Source organism: Crocuta crocuta, unplaced genomic scaffold (genome assembly GCF_008692635.1).
Source record: "Crocuta crocuta isolate KB4526 unplaced genomic scaffold, BGI_CrCroc_1.0 scaffold466, whole genome shotgun sequence".
NCBI classification, from domain to species: domain Eukaryota; kingdom Metazoa; phylum Chordata; class Mammalia; order Carnivora; family Hyaenidae; genus Crocuta; species Crocuta crocuta.
Window position 1 is genome coordinate 2,941,564 of NW_027529672.1, and position 16,729 is coordinate 2,958,292.

Below are 16,729 nucleotides of genomic sequence, written 5' to 3' on the forward strand. Positions count from 1 at the left end.
GAAAGGCTAACCACTGAGCTTACTCAGCCAAGAAGCAGACACCACTGGCTGGTGTGCAGCAACTCCTGTAGTTATCAGAACAATCTCTTAGAGAAAGGGAAAATCACTCTATATGGGGCTGGCCAGTAAGCCCACCCATGCAGAGTTAACAGGACCTCTCCTAGAACAGAGAAAGATGATGTGGGGAGTTATTCCAGGTAAGACATTAGCAACCACAAAAGTGAAAAAAAAACGTAGCATTCTACCAAGCTCTAAATGACCTCTACCTGCTTTCAAAACCCCTATAGTAGCTAAAGGGAGGTCAGAACATCTAAAAAGTTGACATCGTTGGAGAGTGGTTTGCAAACTCAGCAGACCCTCTGGTGTCTGAATAAAGGACAGACGTGGACCCTTATCTGCTCTGTCTCCCATAGCAGCAGTGGCCATCTTCATACCAGTGAGTGACCTGGGCCCCAGGCATGGAGGAAAACCCAGAGCCAGTCAACAAAGGTGGTTGACCTTGCTCCGCTAGATATCAAGTGCTGTATGAAGCAATGAGGGCATAAAGCTACAGCCCCCAGGGAAGGCACAGGTTGGTGGGAGAAGTAGAAATCTAAAGCAGCAACGAAAACTACTTTCACAGAAGAGCAAAAGAGCCGAGTCCCACATCGTGTGGGGCTGGGGTCCAAAGACAACACAGAGGGCAGCAGTACCTAAGGCAGAGTCTAAAGTGACCTTCAAAATGCCTTGTGGTTTCCATGCTTTATGCAAGTTCAGCATGGCCATGTCTTCTCTCCAGAACATTCTTTCTTGGGTTGAACATAGTTGAGTTGGTTTTCTTTGAACAGCCCTGCTATTAAATGATTTCCAAGTGAGAGAACTAGCATTGTTCCCAGTCAGTGAGCAGCTTGCCCTGCCTTGCCATCCAAGGAACTAAGGATGCAGCAGATGCAGCCACACACCCCCACGCCCACCCTTCATGCTCCGGGGGTGGGGGGAGATCAGGGAATGGACATTTGATCTACTTTGTGTCGTCAGCACCTGTGCGTGAGCTCCATCTGCACATGTCAGGAGTGTGCACAGCAGGGCTGCATATCACAGAGATGTGTGGGTCTTCAAGGACAAAGGCACTAGAAGGACCAATTTGTCTGGAGAGCTCAAGATGAGCGTAAGAGAAGGTACAACTTGGGGCACCTGGGGGGCTCAGTTGGTTCAGCATCTGACTTCGGCTCAGGTCATGATCTCACGGTTTGTGGGTTCGAGCCCTGTGTTGGGCTCTGTGCTGACAGCTCAGAGCCTGGAGCCTGCTTTGGATTCTCTCTCTCTCTCTCTCTCTCTTTCTCCCAACTCCACTTGCTGTCTCTCTCCCTCTCAAAAATAAACAAACATTAAAGAGAGAGAGAGAAGGTACAATTTAAGCTGGGGCTTCAAGTGTCAGGGACACAGCACATGTCAAGTATGGCATATTTAGGCAGCAGGCTGCCCAGGACAAGCTGGGGTGTGGATCAGGGCCTTCAGCATTAGGACAGCCCAGCCTATGAAGTATCTTGGGCATCATCAAGGTACCTGGATTTGAAGTCAGATATCATGGGTGGCTTCTGAAGGGACGGGGAAGCAGCAAAGTGACAGGTTAGATCTGTGTCTCAGACAAACTGCTCTGCTTGCATTTATAGAATGGCTGGAGCAGAGAAGGACAAATAAGCCATGGTGGGGAAGGGGCACGCACTGGACGGACTGGGCCAGTGGACTCAACAGATGTCTCCAACCTCATGATCCGAGGGGGGGAGGGGATGACGGTCTTATCCTCTAGGAGCTGTTAAATAGAGAAGATGGACAGGGGGCTGTGTCCACTTTGGGGCACAGCGTATTTAAAGTAATTGGGAACTTTCAACTGGAGACTCCTGAAATCCACTGGATGTCAGGACCAAACCTCAGAAATGAAGGCAAAGGTGAATGATGTGGATTTTAAGTCCATGTATTTTAGACAATACATACTGAGGTCATCATATGAAATGTTTTCGGCAGGGCACGTCCCCCACAGCAGGAGTTGAGGGGTGGTGGCTAACGTTGCTATAGCCATTCCTGTGAACAGCCCCCCCCTACTGTTCTAGGGGGACAGTGAGGCCACAGAAGTGAATGACATGGCCAGTGGGAGCCCTCAGTCAGAAGAAAGTCGGCAGAAACCAACAGTTAAAGGACAAAGCCAAAAAGAGGAATAAAAAGCAAGAATTAGAAACATATGAGGAAAAGCAAGAGAACAGGGTCTCAGGAGCCAAAGGAAGTAAGAATTGCAAAGGAGAGTGAATCACTGTCAAGATAGGTAAGACACAGAATGAAAGGCACGGGCTGGCTTTGGAAGTTGGGAGGCTACCTATGACCTTGGTTGGAAGGGAGTGCTGGGAGGTGGGGCTGGTCCCGGCGGGGGGGGGGAATGCAGGGGGAGGTGAGCACCCCCCCACCCACCCCCACCCCCACCCCCATGTGAGGAGAAGTTTCCTTGGAAGGGCTGACACAGATGGTTACTTGAAGGAGAAGCAAGGCTCCTTTTAATGTATGGGGCAGAATCTACTTCTGCCATTGTAATTAGTTGCTATTTGATATTTGATATTTGAGACCCACAATATGCTAAGGGAAGCTTTGGTTTCATTGTCTAATCCATTTGCCTTTTTATTTTCCATTTCACACACTATTTCCATATATTCATTCTCATGTGAGAAAGCTGGAAGTTGGAAACTTCCCGGAGCATTCAAAGACTGAGCTCAACTGAGGTCATCTCCTGATCAATCACATCTTGACGTGCCTTCCCTGGGTCCAGGCTTGGGTGTTTTTTTTTTTTTTTTTTTCAAGACACGAAATTGGAGACGGGTCCTTAAAACACTTTACACATGCAGTATCACCTTACATTTGTGTAGCAGGTTTTAGTTCCCAATGTAATTTTACAGCCATTGTTTCATCTCATTCCTATAAGGACCCTAAGGGGTAAGGAAAGAAGACAGGCTTATCCTCATGTTATAGACCAAAACAACAGCGAGCAAACAAAGAAAATGCTGGCAGCTCTTCAATGCATGCAAGGTCACATTTTTCCCTTGCCTCGGTTCTTGCAAGTAAATTATCAGTGGCAATGATGGCTTGATTCTTGATTTGTAAAGGACCTAATAGTATCCCATCCAGATATATTTCAATCACAGAAGGGAGGGGGGGATGTGGAATGTGACAGTACTTTTGCCTAAATCAGCCAGTCAGGTTGACCAGCACTCCAGCAGTTTCCAGTAGTGCAAAGCCTCTCATCTTGTGTGCTCATGAGACTCCCCTGGGGACACTTGATAATAAGGAAGATGCCTGGGCCTTCCTCAAACGAATCCCACTCTCAAAGAGACTCGCTGAATAGAAAGATACAGGAGAGCAAAGAATAAAATAGCGGAGCAGAAAGGCAGGAACATCCATCTACGACTCCATATTCTAAGGTATAGCAGGCATAGTTGTGCAGCAAAAATATTCATGAATGTCTGTTTTGCATACCTGAGGATACACTGTTAATGCAGTCTCAAATGAAAATGTGGACAGTCCTATCTGATAACAAGGAAAGACATGCACATATACGCCATTAGCCAGAATCCCTGTTCTCACAACAGGTACACACAGCTCCATCATGGAGAATTATGGCACACGTGTACAGGCATGTCACATGCACCCTTTTTCAGGCAGGCTCTTAGAGGTTAACTACCACATATGGGCACACATCGTAATCACACAGTGATAAAGCTGATTTCAGGAGCCCCATGGCACTATGACAAAATGCTGTTCCCCAAGTCACTTAATTCCCTATTCCCTTAAATAGTTGAGTGACCTAGGCATGTGCCTCCCACCTGCATGGTTCTAATTTGGAGGCAGAATTGCAGAGGAGCTGAGACAGAGATCAGATAATAATGGTTTTCTATATTTTCTAGAAAGATGGTGCTGGTGGCCCATAGTCATCGGGTTGTAAGTGTGGCCAGAAGTAGAAGGCGTGCCGGTGTGTCTCATGATGTTTGCAAGATGGCTGGCTGGCAGGAGACATGAAGCCGGGGGTCAGAAACCAGAGCCCACCTGAATCGGTCCATTCCAATGGCATGCCGAGAACACTCATCAGGTGGTTGCTCTGACACACTCCCCAGGCAGGGTTGCCAGATAAAGTATAGGACATTTCCCAGTTAAATGTGCATTTCAAGAAACAACAATACCCCAAATACTGCATGGGATAGACTGATAAAAAAAAAAATTCACTGTTTATCTGAAGTCCAAGGTTAATGGGGCCTTCTGTACTTCCGTTTGCTAAATTTGGCAAACCCCCTATCAGGGAAAGCCTCCATAACAGCTTCTACCACACAAGAAATTTTAGATGATTTCATATTTTTGTTATTAATTAGCACCTACAAATACTTTAAAGGCATACTTTCTGAAATAATATACTCCTCTTTTCTTCATCCATCATATCGTTTCTAATTTTTCAGATTAATGGCATGATGAAATATTCTTTAATGTTTTGAGTTTTTCATCCAGGAAACATCATCAATACCACCATGAGTGACTTCTACGTTGTATATTAAATTTGCAATAGTTTCCATGAAGCAGAAATACTCAAAAAGTGTAGATTTGGCATTTGGATCCTTTAACCAAACCTCCTACCTTTCTGATTGCTCACTTTCAACTGAGAGCCTCTCTAGAAAATGAGTGACGTAAATCATATTATCATTACTCACATAAAGGTGTCCCACTGCAGCCCTTCCAGAAACCCACAGAGGATTTTCACAATCTCAACTGCTCTTAAAAAAAAATCTGTTTTCTATTATGAAAAATAATCTAAAAATAGTTCCACATAACACAAGGACAAAGCCATCTGTATGATCTCTCCAAAGAGCTCATATTTCTATAGATTTTTATCACTCTCCAACTGTTCCAACAAGTTCTGAAATTTAAGAAAGTTGCGTAGATTTAGCACCTAAAACTCATTGAAATATCAAATTTAATCGCTAATAGCTCAATTTGATATTATTCTTTTACATCATAGAAGGCTCAAATCAAATATGTATCAACATAAACAAAGCACAAAACTGCATTAAAACTCATTACAAACTTTTGAAAAAGTCACTTAACATGTTTCTACCAATAATCAATAAAACCAAAATGTTGAGATAGACAAGAATACAGAAAAATGTCCAGCACTCGAGTGAAACACACACACAAACTGTTTATCTGGAAATGTTATCGCCGGTGTGTGTTTGAAAAGTAACTTTTAACAGATGTAAATGACGCTGGGCTGTTCATCAAGACTGTCCCTCTACAAAATTTCACTCTGTACGAAGAAAGTCAACATTAAAACAAAGACAAAGCTTGAACAAAAGAAAATGAATGCAGTTAACATGATTTTCGAGAAAACAAAACAACTGACCTTTGAGTGGATGTTCCCCATGGGGTCCCAGAGGGCTCCATTCAAGAAAGAGACCCGAACTACTTCATAAGCTCCTCCCCGGCCCCTTCTTCCTGCTTGCTGCATGGAAGGTGCTAATTTGCTGCCGAGGTTCACCCCTGCATCAAAAAGAAAACAAACAGCCTGAGTCTTCATTCTTGTCAGGAAGAGCTTGGCATCAGACACTCATGACATAAACGACTCTGTGAAAGTATCTGGAAGTTGAAGGCCAAGGAAACAGCATTCTCCACTAAGTCACGGTCAGTGTTGGAGGTGACGAATTCTCTGCCAATCTAACCAAACAATTGTGTGACTCACACCAAAGCTCATTTTTCCCTCCAAGTCCTATGGCATGTGCTGGGTGATGATCGAAGGCAAAGTATGTAATTCTGTCCCTCCACAAGCAACAAAAACACACCAAGCAGTGACTGTTTAAATTTAGATGAATGAATACTTTGCTTAAGATCAGCTCTCTATTAAACATCTCAAGGCTTTAGCTGTATTAAGACTAAATCCATTTACTTAAGTCCCAGTGAATCAGCTCAACCCAATGCCAAGTCTCCTCTCTGTACTTACGGGGGCTAATTTTATACACCTCAGTGAGTGATTCTATAGACAAAATTAATTTGCCAGTTCAGACTGACGAGACTGGTTTATGTAAAAAAAAAAAAATTAAGTCATTCAATAAACTATTATATGATCTTGTTTCTTGGGATCCTGTTGAACCGGTTAATGTCCCGACACAGGTTCAATTTAGTCCCATATCCATAAACAATCCTAATGGAAAGTATAACATTTTTTCTCTTCTGGAGTGTGTATCGCTTTCTTAACAAGTACGGTAATTTCTCTGGGCTCGCTCTCCTATGAGGTCACGTTCCTGCTATGTGGTGCGACCACAGTGTATCCCTCAAGGTAAAGGATGGGAACAGATTCCCTCACATGTTATTCCCATTTCTTCAACCAGGACTCATAATTTTCAGGCCTGAGTCATAATAGCACTGTTTTAAGTTACTAAGGAGTTCACATTTATTGGGCACAAATGGTATTGAAATTTTAATCCTAGACATTTTACAGTTCCCCAAATACTTTTAAATCCACACCATTTTATCATTCTCAATGTGGAAGCCTGCAGTTATATTCAGGTTACAAAAGGATCACTACTTGAGTATTAACTGTCTGACACAGCCGCTCGGGAAAATTCTCAAGCTGGTCACAAAGCATTTAAAACTCCCAGGGGTTGAGGGACCACGGGAACAAGGATGAGTTGAAAGTTGGGGAGATGGCCTGTGGCAGAGGAGGTGAGTGGGCCTGATGGCCCTGAGGGGTATGGTGGGGGGCAGGGGGGAGGGAAGAGGACCATGGGCCATGTGAACAAGGAAAGCAAAGCATGCAGTTCTCAGGGCTGAGATGAGCTGAGTTTTTTGGGATGAACCCTCATTCAAGTGAGGAAGGTTCAGGCCATGCAACCAGAGGGTCCGCTTCAGGTGGTGACATCTGTGGACACTGGCGAAGGGCTAGATGGAAGTGGAAAGAATTGCTATCCATATGGAAGATTCCAGAATCCCTTCTCCTGGCTGCAGATGGAGCAGCCATTGGCAGCAGAGAGATTGTGCATAAATGACCTTCATCCACCAGCTTGATTTCATGCCCTTCAGTGCCTCCTCCCCCCCCCCCCCCNAAGATCACTACAAGCAGGGGCTTGGGGGTAAAACATCCCTGAGCACTGATACTGACTCTTCCATGTATCACCTGTGGGACTCAGGTCCCGTTGTTTGCCCACTTGTTGGTTGGTTCACTCATTCGCTTACTCATTCAACAACTATTTAATCCCCGCCTACCTTCTGATGGTCACTCTGATGACTTCCATTCAAAAAGCCCATTGTTTCTCCTTTGGCCTGGTATGACCTAATGTCACCTAGAGCTGATCCTTCTGCCTACACTGGCAGGACCTTCATTTTGAAAATGTCGCTTCACCCCAGAAGACTCAGTTCTCTCCAACCCACGCATCTAAGACAGGGCCACGGATAAATGTTCTTGTGTTGGAAGAAAGAGGAGTAGGCAAGAGCATTTCAGAGAGTAGTCAGGATTAGGAAAGAACAGGCCTGCATGGACTCTGTGTAAACTCCTGCAAATCTGCAATGGTTTACAAATAGAAGGGAATAAGAAAACACGGGGTGATGGTAGAGTGGTGGGGAGGCCTCCTCTTGATGGACAGGCCGGGAAAGATCTTTATTTGTTGGGAGGTGGCGCATAAAAGCCCAGCCGTGAAGATGAGAACATTGCAGCCCTACACAGAGCCGTGGGAAGAACAAGTCCACAGAGGCACAGCAAGTACTTTCCCTTTCCATAAAATGAGGCAGAGTGAAGGGAGGCTAGAAGGAGAAAATACACAAAGCAGAGAGAGCATCATCCACTGGTATAGACACCACTCTCCCAGTCTTGCCAGGACTCAGGTCTCTTGCTCTGGACCCTCGGTAGGATTCCCAAGTTGGAATTTACTGAAAGTGTGTGCTAATCTAGTTATACGGCTCCTGCGGAACCAGACTACAGAGTGCAATTAGCTGAATTTATCTTAAAAGAGAGGTGTGTTATTTGAATTGGACTAAGGAGACTTTGAAATACCAACAATTATGGAATAAAAATTGGAGATGTGTCTGAACTTTCCCCTAAACTGATGAAAACCATGCCATGCCACGTGCCAAGAGTCGCCCTGGCCGTTATGTTAATCTCTTGAAAAGTCAGGCATAACTGCTAAGGCAGTGATTGCAAGCATTGAAAAATTTCTCTCTACAAAAACAAACCAATTTGATTATTAAGCGCCTCCTGGCAGTTAAATTTGCAACACAAGTGAATGGTTAACTTGAGTAGTCAGTCACAAATTCGATTGTGCAAGGGCTCATTAAATCCAAAACAGGAGTTCTGCCTCACCCATCACCCACCACCCAGCCGCACGGGGGAAGATGGGATGCCTTCCAGGGTATTCCAGCCATGCTGCACAAAGACCTGGAAGAGATCTTCACCCAGCCCCAGACACTTGGATCATAGTCTTTGCATGTGACAGAACACACTTGAGAAGCCGTATGCCTCAGAAGGAAGGAGATGGCACCATACAGTCCTGGTCTTCTGGGTGAATCATTAGCATAACCTGGCCAGCAAGAGCAAGAGCAGTAGCAAGTCCACACCCTTGATTTAGGGGAAGCCGGGGGAAACCTTGTGGGGCCTCCTATCTGATAATCAGGCTAAGGCTATACAAACCAAACCCAGGAACATTCTCAGTCCCCTGGACCTCTTTCTTCCAAGACTCTTGGTAGCAGAGAAAGTTATCTACTCTCCCGAAGGCAAAATATTCCAACCACCGAATATTTCCCTTTTCACCTACATATTCCATCATCTCAATCCAAAAGAAGTCCTTTCTGGCTGAACCGTCTTTGTCTACGAGGCTTTATTTCTAAATGTTCCAAGGAGAATTTAGAGGCAGGCTCTGCCGGCACTCGGACAATGTTGCACAACCATTTTAAGAAATTGAGTAATGGCGCTGTTTGCCGAGCACAGTATTTATTATCTATGTACATGGATAATGAGGCCGTCCCTCTACTTTTTAATTGGTTGCACAGTGTCCCCCCAGCGGTATCTGTAGGCAGAAGACCGTTTCTTATGAGCTTTGCTTATGTATTTATATGCTGGTATTTCTTTTAGATGATGCAAATAAAAATTTTATTTGTGCTGCATGGATAGACAGAATAAATTATACACAGCTGTGAGGTATCAGAATGTATTTTATGGAGTGATCTTGTTGACAAACCATAAAAGTAGGTCCTGAATGATGCGTACATTCAAGCCTTAGAAACCTAGGGGAAAAAATAGGACCTTATAAAATAGACAGCTTGCATACATTTTGTTTTCCCTAATATGTGGGCATCAACAAAGCTCGGTTGCCTAGATAGAAAATAAAGAACAGCTTAGAGTGAGGAGGAACCTCTGGCTTTTCATCTATTGGGTAACCAGACACACTGCTGGCTGGTTTGATAAAATGGCCAGTTTTCTTCAGTCTTGTGGGGGAAAAAAAGCATATTAGATAGTTTGATTTCTCACACAATTCTCTTCTGCAGTAACATGTGGGTCTGCTTTGCTTGTGTCCTTGGCTGAGTTTTTCATCTTCAGACCTGACTGTGGCCAGTCAAGAGGGGAAGGTAGAAGGCCCGATTCTGCCAGCAAGAAAGGATCCTCACAGGGATGGCTTTTAAGGTCTTGGAAATAAACCAGTAGTGAAGACAATCCCCCACAAAGTCCCTTNCCTTAGAAGTCCTGCTCTATCCCCACTCTGGCCAAGCCTCCTTTGCCTGCTTTACTACGGGAATGACATCCTGATGCCCAACCAAGGGCTTCAGCTCCGCAGAAGTGGAGAGTGACGTGAAGCTCCAAGACAGGGAACAATGGCAATCTTGGAGCAGCAAGGCCTGGCCCTGCCCTTGAGTTCTCGGATCTATGCTCTCCGGGCCTGCCCTTGAAGTTCTGTATGCCCTCTCCAGAATGGAAAGCACATTCTCTCCCTCCCGGATTCTCACAGGGTTGAGGAAGCTCAATGTAGTCAAAGGGCTTTCAAAAAAGCTTATTGCGTGAAATCAGTTTAGGATGTCGAAATTCACGTTTCTAGACAGTATGTGACCAAATCATACTGAAGGTGGGAAAATGACCACTGGCTATTGATCATTAGAAAATGCCGGGTTTAGGTACTGGTGGGTATTGGCTCAGGCTGTCCAGTGGCCACTAGGGAAGCAAACTCTGATGAAATTACTAGTCAAGATAAAACTTAAACATCACACCTGGAGTTCTGCCTTTCTCCTACATGGACCTAAGAGAGAAGAACTGATCTGAGGCACTAAAAGTAGGATTAAGATGAATATTGTCTTGAAAATCTAGCTAGGGGTGTGGGAGAAGAAAGGTTGAGATGGCCATTATGAGCTGCAAAACAATCTAGGGAGATGGCTTTGGAAATTGGTAATGTGTTTTCCTTAGCCCCAAATATGCGAGAGTTAAAAAAAAGTTTTATAGAACTAACTGAACCGCTCCTTGCTGCAGGCAAATACAGTGGTAACACTCCCATAAAACACACATAAATTTCCTTGGTTCAGATTCCTATCTGCAGTCTTACCGAATAATAATGTCACTCTTTCATTTCATCTGCAGGCTCCCTGGGTGGAAATTAGGAATGTGATTTTAAGCCTTTTTTTCCTAAGTTTATTTTATTTTTATTTAGGGGGGAAGGGCAGAGAGACAAGAGAGGGAGAGAGAGAGAATCCCAGGAAGGCTTGACGCTGTCAGCATAGAGCCCAATACAGGGCTCAAATCCACAAACCGTGAGATCATGACCGGAGCCAAAACCAAAAGTCAGACGCTTACCTGACTAAGCCACCCAGGTGCCCCAGGAATGTGATTTTAAAATGACAGCCCAAGGATGCTCAAAAGAACCATGGCAAAAGTTAATCAGAAAAGAGTAATTTCAGAGTGGAAAAACCTGAAAAACACTACTTCAGCCAAATGATCAAGGGCAACATAAATAGCCACATCATGCTGGTACGTACCTTTCATAAGATATGATAAAAATGATGCTTTACCTCTGTAGTCTTACTCCCCAAAGCCCATGACCACAGTCTGACCTGAGACACATGACAAAAGAGGTATGTCCCACAATATACGTGACCAGCACACCTTGAAACTGTCAAGGTCAAAGACAAGCACCCTAAGAAACCTTCACAGCCAAGAGGAGACAGGATGACTAAATGTCATCTGGGGCCACAAACTGGATGGGATGGAGAAACAGAAAAGGACAGGGTATAAAAAGTAAGGAAATCTGAGTGAACTTCCGCTGAAGAGATACCAGTGTTTGTTCATTAGTTGTAATAAGGGTACAATTTTAACATAAGATGTTCATAACTGAAAAGTGGAGGTAGGGAAGATGGAAATAATCCATATGATCTTCTCCATTTTCCTACAAACCTAAAGCTGTCCTTTAAAATAAAGTCCACTGTGGCGGCCAGGTGGCTCAGTAGGTTGAGCATCTGACGCTTGATTTCAGCTCAGGCCATGATCCCAGGGTCATGGGATAGAGCCCTTCGTCAGGCTCTGCACTGAGTGTGGAGCTGCTTGGGATTCCCTCTCTCTCTCTCTCTCTCTCTCTCTCTCAATTAAAAAAAATTAAGTAATATAAAATAAAGTCTGCTAATTACCATTTTTAAAACTTAGAATCTGAATCTCACCAGAATAATGTCTTTCTGGAGAAATGCAGTATCAAAAATTCAGAGATGCCTGGTGACCATGGAGGGCTCCAAACACCGGCAAACTACAGTACGTTCCCTTCACTGTTACATCGCTCTTCATTCAGGTGGAAGAAAAAGACAAGGCAGCCGCAGTCAAGTGAAAAGCATCAGGTAATTGACAAGGTCTCCTAGAGCATGAAAAGGCAGAGAGGTAGGTGAAAGTAGTTGATCCTCCAGCAATTGAAAGGCCCCCCCCCTACGTACTCCAGATGCACTAGAGAAAACAGAAACAAGAAGTTGCTGTAAATACTTCAAAATTTGGGGATTATTGGCTTCAAGGAGAGTACAGAAGCAAAAAGTTGGTTTAGGAAGGTGATACCCAGTGACAGTCCCATAAATACTTTGATAAAAGGATACAGACTTGGATTCTTGCAGAGCCTAAGGGTTTACTTGTCCACACTGGCAGGCTAAATTATCACGATGAAGCCCAGTGTAAAAGCAGCAGCCAGTGTCCTCAGTCAGAAGGCACATCCTGCACCCATCATAGGGCATACATGGATGGCCTTGGGCAGGTGTCTCCTGTTTGACACTCGTATTCTTTATGCATCTGGGAGGCGATGGGACCATCACCCACCACAGAAGGCTGACAAAAGGACCAAGTGAGATCACGGATGCAAAGTATACACGGGCGTCATTTAGCTTAGGTTTTGTTTGTTTTAAAACCAGTGTTTGGAAAGAAATAAACCAAAATGCTTTTCCAGGATTTTTCTGGGTGTTGGGGCTATGCATTCGTTGTTTCTCTTCTTTATGTTTTTGTATGTAGCTCTGATTTTTCTAGAGTCAGCACATATTACTTTTATGATGGATAAGCTTTTATGATGAATAAAAAATAAACTTAAGAAAATAAATCATTTGGACTCATGACAACAAGCCAACTGTTTGCACGTTTTCCTTTCTTACCGGCTTTCCTGGCATCACAGATACACACACTGACTTGGGCACGCCAGAGGACACAGCCCATTTGGAATAAAAGCAATCAAGCACTATGGGACAATTACAATTTTGAAAAGATGTTTCATATGTCATTTCAAAACCCAAAGAAAACTGGTTATAGCTTCCCATAAATGCTTCAAACGGATTCATACCCCAAGCATCCTTTATCTCTACTACATAGAAAAATAATTCCTCTGTAAACTGGTACAGCCCCTCTGGAAAACAGTGTGGAGGTTCCTAAGGAAACTAACAATACAACTCCCCTATGACCCAGCAATAGCACTGCTAGGAATTTACCCAAGGGATACAGGAGTGCTGAGGCATAGGAGCACATGTACCCCAATGTTCATAGCAGCACTCTCCACAATAGCTAAAACATGGAAAGAGCCTAAGTGTCCATCAACAGATGAATGGATCAAGAAGATGTGGTTTATCTATACCATGGAATACTACATGGCAATGAGAAAGAATGAAATCTGGCCATGTGTAGCAACATGGATGGACCTTGAGGGTGTTATGCTGAGCGAAATAAGTCAGGCAGAGAAGGACAAATATCATATGTTTGCACGTATAGGAGGATTAGGAGGAACTTGACGGAGGACCAAGGGGGAGAAGAAGGGCGGAAATGGTGGGGGAAAGGGAGAGAGGCAAACCATGAGAGACTCTTGAATGCTGACAAAAACTGAGGACTGATGGATGTGGGGGGGAGGGGGGAGGGGCATGGAGGAAGACACTTGTGGGGATGAGCACTGAGTGTTATGTGGAAACTAATTTGACAATAAACTATTTGTAAAAAAATAAAAATAAAAATAAAATCATCTGGGTGCAAAAAAAAAAAAAAGAAAGAAAAATAATTCCTCATGCCCATAGTGTCTTCCATCTGTGGGGAGCAAAATCATTTACATTAACTTCTTTTTATACCCTTTGCTGGTCAGTAGAGGCTAATGCATGGACCATTTTACAAATGGTCAGACTGATGACACGATTATATGGATTCTTCTTAATGCTGCCTAGCACTAAATGGCAGAATTAACAGCAAAACCCAAGCCCTTTGCATTTCAAATACATTCATTCACTTGCCCTTCACACCAGGGACAGATATGTGTTGCAGGAATTCATTTGATTACTTTTGGGGGCTGGGATGGAAGCAGAATTTTCCCAAGTCCACTTTGCAAGAAATGATCTAAACGGAAACAAATAGAACCAATGATTAAAATCCATACTCTAGGAGTCATTTTTTTTTTTTATGTTTTATTTATTTCTAGGAGAGAGAGACAGCGTGAGCAGGGGAGGGTCAGAGAGAGAGGAAGTCACAGACTGAAACAGGCTCCAGGCTCCGAGCTGGCAGTCAGCACAGAGCCCGACGCGGGGCTCGAACCCACAAACCGCGAGATCATGACCTAAGCGAAAGTCGGAAAGTCGGACGCTTAACCGACTAAGCCACCCAGGCGCCCCTCTAGGAGTCATTTTTGAAAGTTAACAGCAAAAGAACAAAAGTGAACATGAGTTTATTCCACCCCTTATTATAAACTTTGCAAAGGGAAGTATGCCACAGTGAGGGAGTGGTCACCTTACCTAAAAGCTCAGTCCCATCTGAGGGTTCTTTCTCATATTCTTTCTGTACCACTGGTCATTACTGACCATCTTCTACCAGCATGTACACTGATCTCACATGACCTGCCTGTTCTCTGACCATGTCGTGGCCTGCTCCACTCATCCTGTGTTTCTCTAGCCTTCTCTCCCTGGGGGCCTTGAACAGCCCTCAAGTCGCAGCTCTGGGCCATCTTCTCTCTCTACTGACCGTCCCCCATAGCACTCATTAATGTTAAGCTGATGTTGCCCAAATCAATATTTTCCCATCTGACCAACTCAGCCAAGTGTAGTCTGTATTACAATACCTACTGAGCATTTTAATTCCTATGTCTTGTTGCCATCATCTTCTCAAATTTGGCATGTTTAAAAATTAAAGGTTTCCTCCCTGCGACCCAACATTTGCTCAACTAGGAATTTATCCACAGGATATAAAAATACTGATTCAAAGGGGCACATGCACCTCAACGCTTATAGCAGCAATATCAACAATAGCCAAATTATGGAAGGAGACCAGATATCCATCAATTAATGAATGGATCAAAAACATGTGGTGTATATACATTATAATACTACTTGGCTATGAAAAAGAAAGAAATCTTGCCATTTGCAACAATGTGGATGGAACTAGAGTGTTCTATGCTAAGCGAAGCAAGTTGGTGAGAAAGAGATACCATAGGATTTCACTCATATGTGGAATTGAGAAACTCAACAGATGAACATAGGGGAAGGGAAGGAAAAATAAGATAAAAACAGAGGGGGAGGCAATCCCTAAGAGACTCTTACATGCAGAGAACATACTGAGGGTTGCTGGAGGGGAGGTGGGTGAGGGGATGGGCTAGATGGGTGATGGGCATTAAGGAGGGTACTTGTTGGGATGAGTACTGGGTGTCAATGTAAGAGATGAATCACTGGGTTCTATTCCTGAAGCCACGACTACATTGTATGTTAACTAACTTGAATTTAAATTTTAAAAAATCAAATGTTTCATTCCATTTCCCAATCAGAAAACAAAGCATTCTGTATCACATGTCTTGCCAATGTTACCACCATTCACTGCTCCTTAAGTCACACGGTCACATAGCCGGGTGGTCTGACACAGCCCTTTCTCATGACTCGTAGTCAACAAATCCAACGAGCTTCTTTGTGCTTTGTTTTTAACTCTTTGTTTTCTAAAAACTCTCCCACTTCTTAATTCAATCCTTCCAGGTAGCCTCAGCCCCAGCAGGTCTCTCTCTTCCTATCTTAAAGGAAAGGGACACCTGAGAAGAGCAAAAATGTACAGCATTGTCTTCCATCAAGAGAACATGCCATCAACACCCCAAGGCAGTAGAGAGAAGTCAGTAGGGCTATCATGGAGTGGATGGTGGGATGGAGAGAGATGTGAGCAGCAGCACAGGTAGGAAACAAGGCCTGGATCATGGTGGGCCTTCCAAGGCAGTTTGGATGTTATTTGAGTGCAATGGAAAGGCAATTTAGGTTTTTAAGTAGAGTAAATAACTCACATCAGAAACGTTGTCTACATGAGAATGGAGAGTATGAAGGCTGGAGAAGAACAGATAACCGAGAACCATTCATAGGACACAGATGTGGTGTTGAGCACAGGTGACATAATTAATAAGCACTTACTGATCACAAGGGTGAACGCTAATTGAACAACTGCTATGCACCAAGCCCCACACTAACCCTTTAAAGTTTAACTTGTTTTAACTGCACAACACCCTCTGATGTTTATCGTTGTTTAATACATGAGAAAACAGGCACAGAGAAATTAAGCCCATGGTCAAACACATCATGAAGCCAAGAGGTCATCAACACAGCTAAGTTCTAGGATCTGTGCTCCATCCATCCTGTTTGATACATTAACAATCACTCTGGCCTACAAACACTAGGAATGAAATTAAATTCCTTACTGTGTCCTAAAGCCCTAGAACTCCATCCCTTGATCACTCCATGTTGCTCACTGTGTTGCAACCACACTGACCACTTTTCTACTAACTCCATGTGCCCAGCTACATCCTACCTCATGTTCTTTGCATTTGCTGCTCCCTCTGATGAACACTTCAACCCTCAAACTTTTGCATGAACCCAAATCTCATGACTCCTGTCTCAGCTCAAATGTTACTACCTCAGAGAAGCTTCCTCCCAACCCAAGATCTTCCCCAAATCATCATCCTGTTTTCCTTTCACACAACTGTAAGTGCCTGAATTTGTTTTATTTATTTATCCTTTTGTCTGTCCTCACCCCCTTGACCCCCAATCTAAAACCTCAAGAGGTTGGGGCACCTGGGTGGCTTAGTTGGTTAAGTGTCTGGCCCTTGGTTTGGGCTCAAGTCACCATCTCATGGTTCATGGGTTCAAGCCCCATGTCAGGCTCTGTGCTGACAGCAAGGAGCCTGCTTGGAATTCTCTGTTTCCCTCTCTCTCTGTGCCTCCCCTGCTTGCACTCTATGTCTCTCAAAAT

General features: G+C 44.0%; 1 protein-coding gene across 2 annotated transcripts in view; it reads right to left on the reverse strand.

The window, feature by feature from the left end:
• Positions 1 to 16,729, reverse strand: part of ADAM12 (ADAM metallopeptidase domain 12) — a 347,908-nt gene that overhangs the window by 293,102 nt on the left and 38,077 nt on the right. For both annotated transcript variants that reach the window (XM_077762961.1, XM_077762960.1), the window contains exon 2: positions 5,408 to 5,544. In XM_077762961.1, coding sequence (XP_077619087.1) covers positions 5,408 to 5,512 — 105 coding nt within the window. In that variant the 5' untranslated portion in view covers positions 5,513 to 5,544. The remainder of the gene's footprint in view (positions 1 to 5,407; positions 5,545 to 16,729) is intronic.